The following is a 16245-nucleotide window of genomic DNA, read 5'->3' on the forward strand; positions in this document are numbered from 1 at the left end:
GCCTCCACCCTAGGGGCACAGCACCCACCGACCGACTCTCCCTGACCTCTCTCCCTTTCCCCCGGCAGCAGATGGGCTGGTGATGAAGATCAAGCAGGAGACACCCGAGTGGCTGCTGCAGACGCAGGCCGAGCTTTCGCAGAAGGATAAGGAGAACATTTTCCGGCGCCGTCGGGTGCCAGCGCCATGCCAGACGGCGGCGAGGAAGCCTCGAGCCTGGGGGCGCCCGGACGAGACAGGGGGTCCAAGATGGGCCCCTCCCCCTGAGCAGGACGTGGGGCCGGCAGGCTGGGCTCCGGGGGCGGCTCCCGGCCCCCTGAGCCCGGCTCTTCCTGCCGGCGAGGGTCACTTTGTGTGCCCGGACTGCGGTAAGAGGTTCAGCTGGTGGTCGTCGCTGAAGATCCACCAGCGCACGCACACGGGCGAGAAGCCGTACCCGTGCGGCAAGTGTGGCAAGAGCTTCAGCCAGAAGCCCAACCTGGCGCGCCACCAAAGGCACCACACGGGCGAGCGGCCTTTCTGCTGCCCCGAGTGCGCCCGGCGCTTCAGCCAGAAGCAGCACCTGCTCAAGCACCAGAAGACCCACTCCCGGCCCGCCACCCACCCGTGCCCCGAGTGCGCGCGCTGCTTCCGCCACCAGGTGGGCCTCCGCATCCACCAGCGTGCGCACGCGCGGGACCGCCAGGGTGCCCGCGCCGGGCTGCCGGCGCTGCGGCGGAGCGCCGCGGCACCCCGGAGCCGGCGCCCGCGGCCGGGGCCCCAGCGGGGCCGCCCCGAGTGGGCCTGGCTGGGGCTCGGCCAGGGCTGGTGGCGCCCTCCCGGGGCCCGGCCCGCCGCCCCCGGCGAGCCGCGCCAGTTCATCTGCAACGAGTGCGGCAAGAGCTTCACGTGGTGGTCGTCGCTGAACATCCACCAGCGCATCCACACGGGCGAGCGGCCCTACCCCTGCCCCGAGTGCGGCCGCCGCTTCAGCCAGAAGCCCAACCTGACCCGCCACCTGCGCAACCACACGGGCGAGCGGCCGCACCCCTGCGCGCACTGCGGCCGCCGCTTCCGCCAGAAGCAGCACCTGCTGAAGCACCAGCGCACGCACCAGCCCGGCGCCCGGGCCGCGCCCCGCCCCGGCCGCGCCGCGCTGCGAGCCCACCCGCGCGCGCGCCCCGCGGCGGCTGCCGTCCCGCCACCCGCCCAGACCGTCCCTGGCCTGTCGCCGCCGCCCCGGGGCCCCTCGCCCGCCCGGGGACCCGGGGACCTGCCGTGGGGCCGGGCGCGGCCCGGGGCGCCGGGCGAGCCGCGCCAGTTCATCTGCAACGAGTGCGGCAAGAGCTTCTCGTGGTGGTCGGCGCTCACCATCCACCAGCGCATCCACACTGGCGAGCGGCCCTACCCCTGCCCCGAGTGCGGCCGCCGCTTCAGCCAGAAGCCCAACCTGACGCGCCACCGGCGCAACCACACGGGCGAGCGGCCCTACTTGTGCGCCTCCTGCGGCCGCGGCTTCAGCCAGAAGCAGCACCTCCTCAAGCACCAGCGCGTTCACCTGGGAGCTCTGGCTCCCACCGTCAGCGCCAAGGGAGACGCGCTCTAGTGCGGCTGGACCCACGCAGGCCCGTGGGCGGAGTGGGAGGAGGCTTGCCTGGTGCGTGTGGGTGAGTGACCAGAAATGATGGCGCTTAGAACTCCAGGGGCTGAGACCCTCTCCAAAGGTGCCTTCCTCAAGGCTCCGAGACCTGACAACAGATTCCAGGAGCTTCCCAAAAAGGGGATCGGGAAAAGTCCGGGGAAGGGCGGAAGGCAGAAATACCACATCCCGCACTGTGGAACCTGGACGTGTCCTTCCTTGGAGGTGGGACCCCAGCTCTCAGGCATTGAATGAGGGAGCTGTTGGAGGCCCTGGGTGAGATGGCTCAGATCTGGGCTGGTCAGCTGTGGCCGTCCAGGGTCCACCCCTGGGGGCGGGTGGGGGGGGGGGGAGTCTCAACAGACTGAGAGATACCCAGATGGGAGCTAGAAGCTGCAGCTGGGGAGGGGCGAGCATGTCCCCAGTGTGAGGCCAGTGCCCAGCACTTAACAGCCACTCATGTGTTAGGAAGGCGTGAATGGCTTGATGGCCCTCAACCCCGAGTGCCCCACTGCCCTGGGTGCTATCGTGGGTGGCCTGACCCTAGGACTGCAGTGTGTATGTGTGTGTGTGACAGTCACGGCTGGGACTCGGAGGGTGGTCTCACTGGGGTTTGGTTCCTTGAGGAGGGCCCTGCAGAGGGAGGGTGCCCAGCGTGCTGCTCCTGCTTGGTGGGAGCTGCCTGGGACCTTTATTGATGCCGATGTCGCAGAAGAGAGAAATGAAGGACTGACTGCCTCACGTGGTCTCCTTGTCCTTTCTAAGCTGCCCTCCTGAACTCCGGGTCCGTGTGTGCTGGGAGGGATCCATTTGTTCCCCACCCAGGCTGGGGGCAGCCAGTCCCAGTGGCCAGTTCTTGCTGGGGGTGGAGGGTAGGATTCTCTTCCCCCTTTCCCTCTCCAAGACAATTTGATCGCTTCTCACATAACCCCCTCGACCTCCAGCTCCCCAGCGGTCACAGCTCACACCCTTCCAAAAGCAGAGTCTTCTGGGGCCCTAGTGCTAACAGAGAACCCAGGCCTCCAGCCCGACCGTGGCCTTGGACCACATGTGCCCACGTGGGAGAGGAGGGGATTGCCAAGGGGGTGGGTATGGGGGTACCAGGTTTGGGTAGCTGGAAAGTGGGAGGGGAGAGGGGGACCCTAGGATGATTCTGTAGGAGGAGCTCTGCCTTCCTGCCTCCCAGGGGCCCGCCGGGTTCTCCCTTGAACTCAGACAAGTGTGACCTTCTCTGGGATCTGTGCGGTCACCCTGGCTTCCGGCCACCCCTCTTTTCAGGTTTTGTTTAATCCCTTTCATCTGGCAGAAGCATCACAAAAAGACATGGAGGTGATCCAGCTTCTCTGGGTAACACAATGCTGGGGATGGTTAATGTGCAGGCGGGGCTGCTGACTCGTGATCCCGGCCTTTGATGGCAAACCGCACTGTGTGAGACCTCATGAGTAGACGAGGTGTGTCCATCTAGGAGTTCAGCTCTGAGGACCAGCGGGGGCCAGGTCACAAGGGTTTTCCTGGGCAGGCTCTCTGGCCCTCCCCAGCTCCAGGGGCTCTGCTGTCTCCCTGCCCATCTCCTGCAGCGCCTCCCCCAGCCTGCCCTGCTCAGGGCAGCCGGGATCTCATCAAAACCCACTTTAACGATGGGGAACTCGCTTCCTCAAATCCTGAGGCCAACTCATGCAAGCCTTCCTCCTCCAGGAAGCATCCCAGAGGTACCATGTCTGTGTTAGAGCCGGGGCAGGCAGATACTGAAGAGATCAGCTGGGCAGGAGTTTCTGTACAATGAATGTGTTACCATTCACAAATGTCCTGTGTTTGATGATCAGATCAATCAAACAGCTGTATTGGTAGGATTTGGGGTTAGTGAGGTCTGGTTGCAGCGCCCCATCCACTGCCTCCTCCCCCCACCCCCGGCCACCAAAGTCATGAGAATGAATACCTGTTCACTGACCCCAGGTGCCCACCCCCTCACAATGGGTGCTCTGGGTCACAATGGGGACAGGACCAAGTCCATCAGATCAAGAGTAACTGAGGTGCAGGTCCCATTGACCAGGTCAGGATGATGGGATGGCAGAGCATAAACAAGCTCTGCCCCATGATTTCCTAAATAAGCCTCCAGTGTGCCAGGCACTGTGTCAGACCTCATGGACGCTGTGATGAAGAAGCCACTGTCTTCGTCAGTTCGGGTCAGCAGAATACCACCACAGGCTGGGTGCTTCAACGATGGACATGTGTTTGTCACAGTCTGGGAGGCTGGAAGTCCAAGATGAAGGAGCTGGCAGGTTCTTTTCCTGCTGAGGGCCTGCGTCCTGGCTTGTAGACAACCGCCTTTTCTTGGTGTCCTGACGTGGTGGGCCGGAGAGGGGAGAGGGAGAAGTAGAGAGAGAGGGAGGACCTGGTCTCTCCCTTCCTCTTAGACACTCATCTCACCAGGCGGACCTCACTCTCACCACGCGGACCTCACTCTTACCACTTTTGTTGTTCAGTCGCTCAGTCGTGTCCCACTCTTTGCGACCCCATGGACTGCAGCACGCCAGGCTTCCCTGGCCTTCATCATCTCCCAGAGCTTGCTCAAACTCATGTCCATCGAGTTGGTGATGCCATCCAACCATCTCATCCTCTGTTGTCCCTTTCCCCTCCTGCCTTCAATCTTTTCCACCATCAGGGTCTTTAATGAGTCGGCTCTTCGCATCAGGTGGCCTAAGTATTGGAGCTACTTTGTCTAAACCTAATTCCTAATTGCCTCCCAAAGGCTCCATCTCCAGATGCCATCATACTGGGGGTCAGGAATTCAATATACAAATTTGGGGAACACAGTTCAGTCTACAGCAGTCACAGTCCCTGCCCTCGAGGAGTTCATTTTGATACATAGCTTGGAACAATCTATATACAGTTAATTCTTCAACAAATTATCCCCAGCCCTGGCTCTCCCGACAAGGTTTTCTTATTTGCCATCTCACTGGGAGCTGTGAACTGGGCAGGACAGCGATATAGGGGAGGGGGTGGGGAGGGTGGGACTAGTTCACCAAGTCCCCTTGCAAGTGGATGGTAGGTCTTAGACTTCCTGTTAGCCTAAACTTCTTCCACCTTTGCAAGGCTCAGGCCTCTCCGAGGGAGGTCTGGCATCATCAGCTTCAATTTTTAATTCCCTTTCATTTAAAAATAATCAAACTAGGTTAGAGAAAATTTAGGAAGAGGCATGCCATAAAATCAAAGACAAGGTCAGACCTGGCCTCGTGTTTTATAGTTCAAAATGTTCCAGAGCATGCTGAGATTAAAGGCTTGCATGGGGGAACAGAAAACAACCTTGAGTAAATAAGTCAGGATCTTCAAAGACTTCTTTATAGCCTATCCACAACCACGTAAGTGCAAGTCTACAGTGGGGACCCGGGGCCAAGCTTCCAACACACCGGATGAGCTTGGTGGGGTGGGGTTCCAGGAACTGCCTGCAGCATCCTTGTGTCCTTTGTTAGGAGCAGGCTGGGAGTTATGACAAATGCCTTAGGTACTGGGCAAATGCTTGTCCTTGGCAAGCAGCATGAGCTTCGACTCAGCCAGCCAGATGGCAGCCTTCTTGGGAGAGTGTGGTTCCCTACTGCCCAGCCCCAGGGAGCCGCCAGGGAGAGGTCCCTGAACCAGGGGAGAGAGGAGGACCAGCAGGGACTTGGCAGGGAGTGCCTGGCAGAAGTGGAGCCTCTGCTGAGCTTTTTACTTTTTCTTTTTTAAAGTAGTTTGGGTTTGCTGAAGAAATAGCCTTGACCTTTTGGCAAGAGGAGTCCTTGGGGCTGAAAACAGTAGGCTTTTACATGATCCCAGCGGACAGACGGAAATGAATGATCCCAGCACAGGTTGATCTTTGGGTTAAAAAGAGACCAGTCTCCCAGTTCTGGAGGGGGAGGGGCCCTAGACCAGTACCATCCAGAAGTTTCTGTGATGATGAAATGTTCCATATCTGTGCCCCACAATGTCGTGGCCACCAGCCACGTGTGGTTGTGGAGCACTTAACTGTGGCTGGTGGGGTGGAGGACCTCAGAAAACATGAATTTTCCATTTTATTTTATTTTAGTTAATTTCAGTGTAAAGAGCCACACGTGGCTATTGGACAGTACAGCCCTAGGAATAATGCTCCTATTGAGAAGTAGACATGTTTTCTCTTGCCCCCATCTCTCACCCCAGTCTAAAAGGAGCTTTCTTTTGTTGTTAGGAATAGTGGATAGATTCTGTCCTGTGGTTAAATTCTGGCCTTAACCATGTAAGCTGGGGGACCTTGGGCAAGTCATCTAGGTACAGCATGTAGTGTGGGTTCCTGGTACACAGCACTCAGTCAATAAATGATTGCTGTTGTCATTTAAAAAATGAACCTCCATGTCTGGCTACTTGCACGGCATTTGTAGAAATGGAAGTCATATCATGGAAAGAGAAGAAAATATTTTTCCCAAACAGAGCTCAGTTGCTATAGAAATTAGCTGGTATCAAGCAGGCTACAAGCTTAGGGGTCGAATGGATGTCCTAGGTCATATCTTGGGTTTTAATTCCAAAGAAAAAGAACGTTGGAGCAGATGAGAACTCATGTCCAGAGCCCCACAGCACCATCCAGGTCTCGAAGTGCCTCCTGGCCCTCAGAGCCGTGGCTGGGGCTGTAACTTGCCTGCAGCCCCTCACCCCTTACACATCACATCAGCACATCTGCTGGCTGTGCCCCGCCCCCAGATGTAATTGGCAGACGTGCATTCATTCATTCGGCAGACACTGACTGAGGGTCTATGATATGCTGGGCTCTTGGGATATGGAGATGTTGAGTCCTGCCCTTTGAAGCTCGTGACCTGGTGGGAAAACCAAAGTGAACTAAGTCCCCTTAGAGAGGGATGTTAGGGATCGCCATTCAATCTGGGGAGATGGGACGAGCTGATGGAGGGCGGTAGCGTGGTCCCTGAACTGAGTGCAGAAGTGCTGGGGCTGCAGCCCAGAGCTAGGGGAGACAGAGGATGACCAGGCTGACCTCTGCGAGGGAGCACACGGGTCCAGGGGAGTCACGGGGATTGCTGGTCCAGCCAGTGTACCCCAGAGGCGGGGGAGGGAGGGAATACAGGGCCCTGGCCAGGACTCAGCTGAGCTGGACACGCCTTTACCCAGAGGGGGCTCATGGGCCAACTGTTCTTGGCTGTGAGCAGCCCAGGGCCTTTTTTTTAGGGTCCCGAGTCCAGCTGTCACATGAGCCTCTTTGGAATGGTGGGGATCTCCATGCCAGCCTCCGGCCCTGCCTGGACGGAGAAGCGTGACTGCGTTTGCAGAATATTTCCACGCTGCCATTCTATTGTGCTCACGACAGCACGTGCAAACGGCAGCAGGAGATGCGTGCGGGGGTGTCTGTGTATGAAACCAGAGACATGAAGTGAGTCAGCAGAAATCACACACACAGGCAGGGCTGAGGAAGGAGGCTTCCCGGAGCCCTGGGCATTTTGCTGAGAGTGACGAGTTTGAGGTGGTGTTGTCTGCCTCCACTACCCCGACCCCGGCTGTGTTCCTTCCCTTTCTATGTAGCTTACCCAGAAATATGGCACAGCTGCTAAAAATAAGGGTGACGTCCTCAGGTATACTGTTTTGCTTTTGAGAAATCTGGTCATTTCCTAAGTGTTCCCATTTCTCCTGTAGCCTGTGGGAGAGATGAAAGCTGTTCGCTCTGGCAGGTGACGTTTGCAACCAAAGAGAGCTGGGTGGCGTGGCTGTTCATGAACCGAGCTCCATGGGCCAGGTGGGGTGTGGGTGTGGGTTATCGTCAGTGGTTAGAGGGTCCTTTCGTCAATGCCGTGGGAGATCTACACTTGGCGCTGGAGTAAACATCTGCCCTGGTGGTTTCACGTCTTTGGCTTTCCCAGCATTCTGCCCCCACCATTGACTCTATTTGAAATACCAATCTCCTTGGGGTGTCTCTCCTGTGGAGCTCCACAAACCTCAGTGAGGGGCTACCGGAGGAGTGTGGATGGGGGTGGGTCCTTCAGAGGCTGAGAGTACCCAAGAGGGGACCGGCTGCGGTGAACTGGTCCACGGGGTGAGCTGTGAAAGCTGGTGTCAGGAGTGAGAGACTGGTTTTACTCCCAGATGGACCCCCACCTGGAATTCATTTCCCAGGCCCTGGAAGGCACCTGGGGTGCCCGTAGGGCTACGGGGGGCACCTCCAGAGGCTGGGAGGCTTGTGCCTCCCAGAAGCCTTCATCAGGGATAACGCCACCCCAACAGCCATACCCACTGTCTGCTGTAAGGAGCCCTGCCTGGACCTTCTGGAATCCTAGCAGTTTTATCCACCAGGGACGGCAGAGCCTGGTGGGCTGCCGTCTATGGGGTCGCACAGAGTCGGACACGACTGATGTGACTTAGCAGCAGCAGCAGCTGCAGAGGGCCAGGGCAGAAAGGGCCAACTGATATTCCTCTGCATGAGTGCTTGCATGCTAAGTCGCTTCAGTCTTTTCTGACTCTTTTTGTCCTGCCTCTCCCACCACCAGGCTCCTCTGTCCATGGGATTCTCTAGGCAAGAATATACTGGAGTGAGTTGCCTTGTCCTCCTCCAGGGGCTCTTCCTGACCCAGGAATTCAACCTGAGTCTCTTATGTCTCCTGCATTGGCAGACAGGGTTCTTTACCACTAGTGCCACCTGGGAAGCCCAGAATGTTCCTCTAGCACTTTTTTTTTTTTTCCTCTAGCACTTTTAATTTAAAAAATCATTTTCCTTCTCCAGCCTCAGTTTCTTCATCTGTAAAATGTAAATTTGGAGGTATTTTCCCCTTTGGGATGAGATTATTCCTTCTGATCCTGGTAAGCATGCTGTTTCTGTTTCTCTGTTGAGGGACCAGGGCGATGCCAAGGAGAGAGAGCTGGGCCTGCCTTTCCACCTGGACTCTGCCATGTGAAGCAGTGGGGGAAGGGGGGACGGGGAGAGGCGGGGGTGGGGTGTTGGCAGAGTTGCTCTGTGTTTCAATTTTATTTTATTTTCCCATCTATGAAATGGGATAATAACACTTGTATGGTTCAGCCGGCACTGGTTATTGGAAGGCTGCTGCGAGATAATACATGGGAAAGGGCTTTGTAATGAGAGGAGTAATGCCTAGGTAAGGTGTATTATTAAGTGACATTTGGAAGCTGGAATTCAGCCTAGCTCTGCCCACACCAGCTGCCTCCCCAGGGTGTTATAAGTGGCTCTTGCATGGGCTGTCTTTAGTTTGACTGTAATGGGCTCCTTTGTGGGAAGGATGGCATGGTAGGGGAATAAGTGTCTCTTCTATTCCACCCAGTCATCCTGATGGCATAACCTGGTGGTAGGCTGGGCTCGGTCTCCCACCCATGAAGCCCCTGCTCAGAAAGGTTCCCCGGGGGTGGGGGTGGGGGGACAGTTTCCTGCGTTCACCGCTTTCTCTCTCTTGCAAGGAAAGGCTTTGTCCCTCCCACGCCCCCCAGACCCAGCTTCCCAGACGCTGGCGCCAGTCTGTGGGCCTAACTAGAGTAGGTCGGCTGCTCTGGTGGCTCAGACGGTAAAGAATCCACCTACACTGCGGGAGACCCTGGTTCAATCTCTGGGTGGGGGGAGACCCCCTGGAGAAGGGAATGGCAACACACTCCAGTATTCTTGCCTGGAGAAGCACCATGGACGGAGGAGCCTGGCGGCCTACAGTCTATGGATGGGGCCGCAAAGAGTCTGACACGACTGAGCGACCAAGCACAGCACAGCCGTAGGATGAGGGATGCGAGACTGCTCTAATTGCTTGATGGGGGGCCTCGGGGAATCCTGAACCGGGAATGGCTGGGGCAAGGGGACCCGGGGCGACCCGCCCGCCCGCCTGGGCATCCTGACCCCACCCCCGGATCGGCCCTCCGCCTGGTTCCTTGTCTTGCCCCTGGCGGGAGCCCCGCTCGCAGGCCTCCTCGGTGCTCCAGCCAGGCTGTGGGAGAGTTAGACCTCCCAGCCTCACGGGGCTGCTGTGCGGCTGCGGCGAGGTTGGCGGCTGCGGCGCTGCGGAGGAGCGGCGGGCTGCGGGGAGGCGGCGCCTCGCGAGTCCCGGGCCGGGTCCGGGGCGGAGGCCGCGGCGGGAGATTACCGTATTTACCCCGGCCGGTGCCGGACCCTTGGGGGCGGGTTACTGCGGGCGCGCTACCGTATTTGCCGGGAGCCGCGCAGACCCTTTCCGGGAGTGGCGAGCGCCGAGACTTAATTACGTATTTATCTGGGGTGGCGTGGTTTCTCCCCCTACCCCCGGCGTTGCGGGAGCGGGGTGGGTTGCACGAATTCCCTAAGGGAGCCAGCGCTTGCAGCGGAATGGGGTGGGTTGCTGCAGCAGAGTGGGAGGCCTACATATTTTCGTGGGGGTGGGGTTGCGACGCAGAGTTTACCATATTTCTCCAGGATCTCGCTCTGGCCCGAGGAGCTGGCAAGGTTGTGTGCGGGGGGTCGGGTGGGTGGGGTCAGCTCTTCCGATTCATGCCGCGGTCTGATAAGAAGAGCGGTGCTGGAGGTTGGCCGTCTTTCTGGGGGTGAGGGAGAAGGGGCCCCCGGAGGCGTTGCGGAGAGTTACCGTATTTGCCTTGGGCAGCGCAGACTCGAGGAAAGAGCCACTGCTGGAGGCCGGAGGACCTGGGGCGCCGCCTGGGCTGTGAGTGCGGGATGGGATGGAGGAACTTGCCGCCGGAGAGACTGGGGACCGTGGCCTGAGACCCTCTCGGCGGGCGGGGCCCTCGGCCAGGGGTATAGCTGGGGGAGTGGGGAGGCGGCTCAGAGACAAGGCCAAGCTGAGATTGGCCCAAGGGGACAGAGATGATCTGTCTTTGCAAACGGCCGTGCAGCTGTCTGGGGAAAGAGTTGGGGGTGGGGTCTGTTGCAAGTAGTCCTTGTCCCCTTCCCCGGGATGAGTGGTGTTCCACCGGGGGCCTGAGGGCAGGAGAAGACAGAGGGGGTACCTCTGGGACCCCACTCTGCTGGTAGGTCCACTGAGGTGGTGGTAAGCAGGGAGATCTGGAAGAGTGAAGGCCTGCATGGAGGTCCAGGTGAAGGGCCAGGAGGCTTCCCTGATAGGGGCGGGGGAAAGCCTGGGGGGAGGTCAGCTCGGCCCCTCGAAGCAGGCCTTACTGCTCTGCAGGAGCTGGAACCCAGGGTTTGGGGAGGCATGAGGGTGTTGGCCACAGACAGCACCCCACAGAAGCAGTGGTCCTTTGGGTCCTGATGACCTGTGGTGGCCGGGAGAGTGGTGGTCTTCTGTGTGTGTGTGTGTGTGTGTGTGTGTGTGTGTTTTGAGGGACGCTTAGCTGGTGTGCAGCTAGGACATTGAGAAGAACTTTTGACAATGAGGAAATTTACAGCCTAGTCCTGGTTCACCTTGCTGGGCGACCTTGGGCAAGTAAGTCGACCTCACTGAGCCTCAGTTTCCCCATCTATAAATTGGGGTTCCATAAGCCTGCCCCTTCCTCAGGGTGTTGTGGGCAACAATTTAACAGGGACACAGTGCCCTGGGGAAAGAGGATCCTTAGGAGAAGCAGCAGGAGAAGGAGATGGAACTGAACTTGGGGCTGTTTGTTGAGCTGTTGAGTGTTCCTCAGCCTTGGGCCAGGCTTTGCTGGGGGGATGCCAAGAGGAATCAAGCTGAGACCCGCCCCCTGCGAGCTCACACTGTGGTTCAGTGACTTGCAAACCTTTTACAGGCATGCCTCATTTTGATAAACAAAGAGCTGCTGCCTTTAATGTTTAACTGAGGTTACTTTCAAGTTTACAGGGCTTTTGTTTTGTTTCTTCTAAGCTTTGCAAAAATATCTTTAAATCACTGTCGACCCCACCCTCCCCTCCAGATTGGGGATGTCTGTCCCTCCCCTCCTCCTTGAGACTCTGTTTGGAGGGATAAGGTGCACCCTGGTTCAGGACAACTTATAAGACTGGAAGCTCCTGAGTATTACTCATCGGCATTTATTCTGTGCCTTGTGTGGTAGGCACAGCGTTTGATGTGGGTCATAAAAGGAAGCAGGCCTGTCCTTAAGATGCCCACAGGTTAGGGAGACAGAAGTGGCATGATTGCCCCTGTGTGCTGTGTGATGCATGAGGGTCACAGGGTTGGGCCACGTGGCTCAAAAGAGGCTGGAGGGGTCAAGGAAGGCTTCTAGCAGGAGGGGTCATTTGAGAAAGGCCCGAAGGAGGGGTAGGATGTAATTAAGGGGTAGAGAAGAAAGAAGGACATTCCAGCAGGGGGACACTGGCTCGAACAAGACTGGGGAATGATGGGCACTGAGGCTGGGGGCTGGCCAACCCTCGGGTGCCCTCTGACTCCTCTCTCTGTTTCTGCCTCCTCAGGGGCCGGTGATTGCAGCCGGACGTGCCCATGACCGAGCTGGCATCCTCCGGGGGCGGGTCCCCTGCGGGGGACGGGGAGGAGGGCCTGGGGGACGATCGAGGCCTGGTCATCCACCACCCGGCGGAGGAGCAGCCGCACCGCTGCCCGCTGTGTGGCCAGACCTTCGCCCAGCAGCCCAGCCTGGTGCGGCACCAGAAGGCGCACGCCGGGGCGGGCCGCGCAGCCGCCTTCGTGTGCCCGGAGTGCGGCAAGGCCTTCAGCGTCAAGCACAACCTAGAGGTCCATCAGCGCACCCACACGGGCGAGCGGCCCTTCCCCTGCCCCGAGTGCGGGCGCTGCTTCAGCCTCAAGCAGAACCTGCTCACCCACCAGCGCATCCACAGCGGCGAGAAGCCGCACCAGTGCGCGCAGTGCGGCCGCTGCTTCCGCGAGCCGCGCTTCCTGCTCAACCACCAGCGCACCCACGCGCGCATGCCCGCGCCGCACCCGCGCCGCCCCGGCGTCTTCGGGGAGCGCAGGCCCTACTTTTGCGCCCGCTGTGGCAAGAGCTTCGCGCGGGAGGGCTCGCTGAAGACCCACCAGCGCAGTCACGGCCACGGGCCCGAGGGCCAGGCGGCCCATTTAGGCCGCGTGCTCTGATGCGCGCAGAACCTGCCGCCGCCGCCGCCGCCGACTGTTTCCCGCCCCAGAGCCGCATCTGTGACCCCTGGAGATGCCGCTGGGCTGGGGCCCCCTCTCTGGATGGGATCCTGGGAGACCGTGAGGGCTGGCTTGGGGGGTCTCAAAAGGAGCGGGCCGCTGCCGGGCTTGGGCCGCCTCCTTCCGTTCCTCCTCCAGGACCCTCCGGGTGGCTGCACACGCCTGCTTTGGGCCCCTGTGTTGGTGTTCCTCCACAGGCACACCCAGCTTAGAGCAGGTGAGACCTGGCGCTGACCAGAGCCCTCTCGGGCTTGTTGAGGGTCACGTGGGGGAAGGTGGGGCAGACTGGGCTTCTCGGTGTAGGACTATTGTCTTACAAGATCCTCATTCCCTGAATGCCAGAATTAAAAGCCGCCCGGAGAGAGGACACTCTCCACAGTCCTCAGGCCTCCCCCAGTCCCAAGGTCTCCTGGCACAAGTGCTTCCTCCTTAGTACCTTGGAGAAGTCATTTCACCTCAAGACGCAGTTTGCTTCTGTATAAGTAGGGGCTGAAGATGAGGGCCTCCTCCTCCCGGGGATGTTCTGAGGACTGTAAGTTTAGCAGATAAGAGGGGGTGACATCATTAATTGAGTGCCCCAGTGTGCCAAGCTGTGTGCTGAGTGGGGTCCTTGGGAGGAGCATAGCCCTGTCGCTGGGGTGCTCATACAGGGTGATGCCTGCTACCGTAGGGAACAGACTGAAAGTGTTCTGGAGGGTGGGGAAGTGGCTGGCGACACCCAAGGCAATTTGATGGCTTGAGCTGGGTCCTGGGGACTCATAGGGAACATAGAACCTTCCATAGAGTGTGGAAGATTTCTAAGGTGGGGGTCCGAACTTGGAGGCTTGTATTTGCTCTAAAAAAGGATTTGTAGCAAGGGGAGGGGACACCAAAATGTCTAATGGAAAGAGCCCAGTGAGCCCGAGTGCAGTTCAAGGACAACTGGAAGCATGGAGGAAAGATGGAAGTGGGACCGGGGTCCTGGGGTCATCCAGGCAAGAGAATTGAGGTCCCCCGAGAGGCTTGGCCAAAGTCATGCAGTGAGAAAGGGGCGAGCCATGACCTGTCCCCCAGGCCTCAGATTCCAGGCTGATGCTTGGGCTTCTCTGCCGTGTGGTCGACAAAGAAAGTGAGGCAGCCCCAGGCTGGCCCTGGGTCACACACAGGAGTTAGTGGTGCAGCAATGCAGGCCTGGACCTCGTTTTGGATTCTGGACCCTAAGACCCTGTATCTACTGTACCATCATTAAGAGATGCTCCTACAGGTGGGAAAATGGCGCTTTGAGGAAGCGGGACCATGTGGTAGGAGCATGGGCAGGGGTGTTGGTGGGAGATATGGGTGTCTGTAGGGGACGTGGCCTCCTGGGTGGTGGGTTGGGAAGAAAGCGGTTGGGGGCTGGCAGAGGACCTGCCCCCACAGGGCCCTTGCTCCACACCCAGGCTGCTGCTCAGTGCTGGAGACCCGTCTCTGCCCTCCCCCCTTTCCTTAGAGCCATGTGGCTTCTCGGGGATCACTTGTCCTCTGCCTGCCACCCTTCGGTGGCTGTTGCAGTGTGGACTAGTGCTTAGTGGTGGAGATTAAGAGATTAAGTCGGGACCGGGGACATCTGGAACCAAGTGACCAAGTACCCTGAACCCACGATGTCTCATTGGTAAATGGGATTATAATCCTGGGCTGCTTGGTAGGGGCTAAGAGGATGCAAAACCCTGGACTGGGTGCAGGGGGCCCATGACTGCTCCCTCCTAGCCCTGGCTGAGGTGGGGGGGGGGTGCTGGGCGGGGCCATGTTCCACCCGAGACCTGACCCTGGTTTCTTCGTCTTTATGCACAGATGTGGAGTGGTCAGGAGCTCTGGGCAGTGTGCAGGGCTCCTCTGACACAGAGACTCAGAATGGGGCCCTGGGCCTGCGCCCCAGCATGAGGCCGTGTCCCCTAAGAAGACCTACCTCGGGAGGTGAAGGCAGAGGGTCTGATGGAGCCTGGAATCGGAGACAGACTCTGTGACTTGGCGGAAAAACTCCCCTGGCCTGCTGGGAGTCACGGCTGAAGATGAGGTGGTCCTGGCTGCCCGGCCTCTCCCGTGGTAGCAGCGATGGTGCCTGTGTGGGGAGCCCACTTCTGTGCTCCTGCCTGGCCCACCACAGACAGGAAACGTGGAAGCAGACACCCAGCTCCAGAGGCAAGACCACCCCCCAGGGATGAACACGCCTGCAGGCTTCCCTCTCCTTTCAGGGCAGTCGTTTCTACACACTTTTGGGCTCACGAAGCCCTCTGACAAGATGGCAAAGATTATGAACCTTCTCCCCAGGAAGACGCACATACTCACGGGGACGCAGAATCTACGAGGGATTCCTGGAGCTCCGGGACTCCAGGCCGAGATCCCCAGGCCCTGGGGCTAGCCCGCCGCTCCTTCCTGAGCTGACACAGAGTCCTGGGTCAGGGTCTTCGTTCGAGTCACTTTTCGTTTCCCCCATTCCGCGCCCATTGACCTTTCTTCCCTTTTCAGGAATAAAGAATTCTGAGGAGGGGCCCCGGGTAGCCACTGTCTTCTCCCACACCCCACAGACGGCACGTCAGGAGACTCAGTCCCCTTCCCCAGCCGCTGTCATCATTGGGAAGCTCCGGGGGGATGGTCTACTCTTCTCTGGTTTGGGGTTGCTTGTTCTGGCTTCCTGAGTGCTGGCTCAGCATGATGCAGAGAGGGCGAGGAGGGAGGCTGGGGAGGAAGTGGTACCTCCCTGCTGGTGCCCGCCAGCTCTGGGCAGGGAGAGAGGCTGGCAGACAAGCTTCCGTGTGTCTGCAGGGCACAGAGGAACAAGAGGAAGGCGAGGCTGGGGCCGGCTGCAGGGTGAGGGCTCCTCCGGGCTTCACACCTGGCCTGGAGCTCCCTGGCCTCCCCAGAATGAACCACCCCTCAGAAAAGAGGGGACCCACTACAGCCAGGCTGGGGTTTTGAGGACAACCAGACTTTGTAAGGTGGGTTTTGGGGAGTGAAACCCTCGGAGGGTGGGAGAGGCCTTTAGTTATGACATGTAGGTCAAATCCCAGGGATCTGAGTGCCAGGACTCAGGGGAGTTGTGTTGAGATGGGGGGGGGGGGGTGGCATCCCAGAGCTGAGCTGGGGTTCAGGCAGGGTTGTTGGGGGGCCCCTATGGGTCTCCGGTGCAGTTTGCACGTGGGTTCTTACCGACCACCTGCCATACACTGGCTTCTGGGATAACAGGCCGCTCTGCGGGGGTCAGAGAACAAGGCCCTGTGCTTCTGGAACTCCCCTCACTTGGGTCCTTGGCCCACCTGGGGGCACCCTTGCAGACGCCTCTGCTCTGCTCATCTCCTGCCTCCCCTGGTGCTGGTCTGACCTGTGCCCCTCCGCCCACCTCCGCTCCACCCTCCTAAGCCCTCTTCTCCGCCAGGCCTGCCTTCCAGAACCACCTAGCACACACTCCTCCGTCCTCGAAACAGTCCCTGAGTTAACACACCATCTCTCCCCTGAGAGGTATGTGCAGGCTTATACTCCGGTTTCCTCTGTGTGCGTGAGACCTCCGCTGAGACGGGGGGCTCCCTGAAGGCAAGGGCCGCGTCCTTCCTTCTTGAACCCCGGCAGGGTCTAGTGCAGGGCTGGGCTCATACA

General features: G+C 59.1%; 2 protein-coding genes across 11 annotated transcripts in view; both read left to right on the plus strand.

Moving 5' to 3' along the window:
- ZNF775 (zinc finger protein 775) overlaps positions 1-2375 on the plus strand; it is a 29825-nt gene extending 27450 nt beyond the window's left edge. For all 4 annotated transcript variants that reach the window (XM_061166056.1, XM_061166053.1, XM_061166054.1 and 1 more), the window contains one exon: positions 69-2375. In XM_061166056.1, coding sequence (XP_061022039.1) covers positions 69-1585 — 1517 coding nt within the window. In that variant the 3' untranslated portion in view covers positions 1586-2375. The remainder of the gene's footprint in view (positions 1-68) is intronic.
- Positions 2376-10075: 7700 nt separating this feature from the next.
- On the plus strand, positions 10076-15106 carry LOC133072618 (zinc finger and SCAN domain-containing protein 2). 7 transcript variants are annotated; one of them, XM_061166062.1, is made up of 4 exons: positions 10076-10254; positions 11937-13879; positions 14055-14266; positions 14446-15106. In XM_061166062.1, the coding sequence occupies exon 2, from the start codon at positions 11965-11967 to the stop codon at positions 12574-12576; it is 612 nt and encodes a 203-aa protein (XP_061022045.1). In that variant the 5' UTR covers positions 10076-10254; positions 11937-11964; the 3' UTR covers positions 12577-13879; positions 14055-14266; positions 14446-15106. The 7 variants fall into 7 exon arrangements, with proteins under 7 accessions (XP_061022045.1, XP_061022044.1, XP_061022042.1 ...); XM_061166061.1 differs by having other exon boundaries at positions 14105-14266; XM_061166059.1 differs by having other exon boundaries at positions 11937-12853; positions 13690-14266.
- The last annotated feature ends 1139 nt before the right edge of the window (positions 15107-16245 follow it).

The sequence above is a fragment of the Dama dama genome, chromosome 18 (assembly GCF_033118175.1).
Source record: "Dama dama isolate Ldn47 chromosome 18, ASM3311817v1, whole genome shotgun sequence".
Classification (NCBI taxonomy): Eukaryota; Metazoa; Chordata; class Mammalia; order Artiodactyla; family Cervidae; genus Dama; species Dama dama.

Excerpts from the sequence above, each read along its gene's own strand:
- LOC133072618 (XM_061166057.1), top strand. The coding sequence starts at position 11,965 with ATGACCGAGCTGGCATCCTCCGGGGGCGGGTCCCCTGCGGGGGACGGG.